Consider the following 2,531-nt stretch of genomic DNA (forward strand, 5'->3'; position numbering starts at 1 on the left):
AACAACAATTCCCAACTGCAGCTGACCCTTCTCTCCGGGAGCCCTGCTTACAGAGGCACAAAGGCCTAACGTCGGTGGTGGAGGCAGGTGGCCTGTCGAGGGTTGAAACACACCATGCTGCCATTCCTTCCGCAAGACAGCACCAAAAGCAAGCAAACTGAAGCTCGTTTTCTACGCGAGCACTGACATAGTTGAAAATAGCTAAACAATTCCTTCGCCCACAGGAACCAGCCTTCACTCAACCAGAAATAGATGCGTCAACATCAGAGATTCCATGCTACAATGCTCATCCCTTTCCCTTCGTTTGCAGGCGTATCCATTCATATTGCGCAAAAGCAGCGGCAGCCTAAAGCTCGCTCCATATACAAACGTTAAAGTTCACTTCCTCCAAGTACCGTCTAACGTACTGCAGGGCTGCAAGTTTGGAACAGCGCCAAGCGCACCTTAGTACTTCCTACGCAGAAGCTCCACGCGGCATGGAGGAAAAGAAAAAACCACCCTTAGTTCTCGGTGCAGTGGCTCGCCATGTCCTTAGCTATGGCATCGTCACTACCAAGGCAGCTCACATGCAGCTTCACGATCGGTTATAACGATATGTGGCCACTGCTCCCTTTTCGTGCAAGGCGAATAGAGATTCGTCACAGCACGGATTAGCAAGGGAGCAATGCCAACCTGAGTAAGTGAAGGCAAATGCGTTTCTCTGTCAGCTGCNCTGGACGCTCAAGTGACAACTACGATCCGTTTGCAGCTTGTGGGTGAGATGCCATCAAGGGGCAACAATGTCTGAAGACCGCAGTCGCTTTGAAGCAGCATTAAGTAAGCAGAAAATAACCGGGAGTTGCAGATGAGCCAGATAGCCAAGCAGAATAGCACGCATACATTGATGCGGGTGCTTTCGTTTGCCCTCAACTCCCAGAACTTTCGGCACTCAGAAAAGCATGAGGCCATCGCATACGGAGGGGGAACTCTGTAATAAAAGAGCCGGCCAGTAAGACGTAAACATCATGGCAGCTTGGGTTCTCCTTGACCGTGCGCCCGACCGTCAGGGAGGCTATCAGGAGCGGTACTAGAAGAAGAGAATTCCTTATCATCCTGCATCCAGAGCTGCCACAGTGGATTCGCCATTTGGCCTATGTTGTATGCCTCCCTAATAACGAGCCTCTTCAGCTCAATTACTTCCTGAAGTGGCGGGCGTCGTCTTTGCTTATATATTGATAGCGCACGACTCAGTCGATTTACTAGCTGGCTCAGCATGCTTGTTCTTTTCATTCTCGCTTTTTCAGGAAGATCATAATCCGTTTGGAACTTCGTTACAAACCCAGGCCACCAACTGTCGGTATCCATCTTCTCCCCCAGAAGCTCAATTGTGCACACCAGGTGGTCAAATACCATAAACAAGGACGACAGTTTCATAAACCGGCGGCTAGCTGCGTGGATGTTATCTGGTCGTGTGAGTTTGAATGTTGCGTACCTTACTAATTGTTCGGCGTTGGCCATGAGTGTCTCCACATCTCCAGCCGTCAGCAAAGGCTTGGCAAACAATCTGCGCATTATCATGTAAGCCCCCATCGGACTATCCGCTTTTCTATCAAATGGCAGGAAAATGAACTCGCTGAAATGCCTGCGGATATCCTCCGGATTCACCGCTGGCAGCCGCACGAAAGGATGCTGATGAATGTGCTTAGACATACAGGGCTCCCCACCTCCACTACTGGTTGCCCCCACAGCTGTAGCAGAACCCGACTCCTTCAGAGCATGCGAAGTAAAGGCAATGGAGCCCTTCGGTTTGTCAATCCTTTGCCCTGTTTCCATTTGTACTAACATACCTCCACCACTCTCCTGACCGACAGCTGGACGTACGACACCGTGATCGACTCCACCCGTTGGTTTCCCGCCTGTAGGTTTGATAAACGTTCCCACAGAATCTGCACTGCTTGAAGCTGCTGAACTCGTCTCCCCCTTTGGATGTCCTGTTACAGTGCCCACCACCATTTGTTGCAAGGCCTGTTCATCGGTGTTCGCCACGGAGTCTTCGAGCCAGGCATCAGGCATCATTGCGTAATCACCGCTATGAGCTCTGCCCAAAGAGAAAGAAACCAGCGGCCTACTTAATTCCGGCCCTTCAGAAAGTGACGGCGGANATGAGCTCTGCCCAAAGAGAAAGAAACCAGCGGCCTACTTAATTCCGGCCCTTCAGAAAGTGACGGCGGACGCCCTGAACGAATGGTGACGCCATGTTGCGTACCTGGCGTATCCTCCTTTGTCGTGTACCACTGGTGGCCCCCTTCACCCAACATTAGCTCAGACTCCTCCTCCACCCACGCATCTGCATCCAAAGCACTGACTGCACTGCCAATCGCCATTCCGCTAGGATGTGACGGAAAGGCTCCAGCAGACATCTGCGGGTGCGGGGAGGACACCCATGACTCATTAAGTCGAGGAATCTTAGGTGGAGGAGGGCGAGCTTCACCTTCCAGCCCGCGTGAGGCAATAAACCGCATCTGTTCAAAAGCAGATGCAGACTCATACAG

General features: G+C 51.6%; 1 protein-coding gene across 1 annotated transcript in view; it reads right to left on the reverse strand.

Moving 5' to 3' along the window:
- Positions 1–1,002: 1,002 nt before the first annotated feature.
- EMH_0055930 (uncharacterized protein) overlaps positions 1,003–2,531 on the reverse strand; it is a gene marked incomplete at both ends in the record, with an annotated part of 2,946 nt that continues 1,417 nt past the window's right edge. Inside the window, 2 exons of the mRNA XM_013497287.1 lie at positions 1,003–2,120; positions 2,246–2,501. Coding sequence (XP_013352741.1) covers positions 1,003–2,120; positions 2,246–2,501 — 1,374 coding nt within the window. The remainder of the gene's footprint in view (positions 2,121–2,245; positions 2,502–2,531) is intronic.

This window comes from Eimeria mitis, genomic scaffold (genome assembly GCF_000499745.2).
Source record: "Eimeria mitis Houghton genomic scaffold, Emh_scaff2587, whole genome shotgun sequence".
NCBI classification, from domain to species: Eukaryota; Apicomplexa; class Conoidasida; order Eucoccidiorida; family Eimeriidae; genus Eimeria; species Eimeria mitis.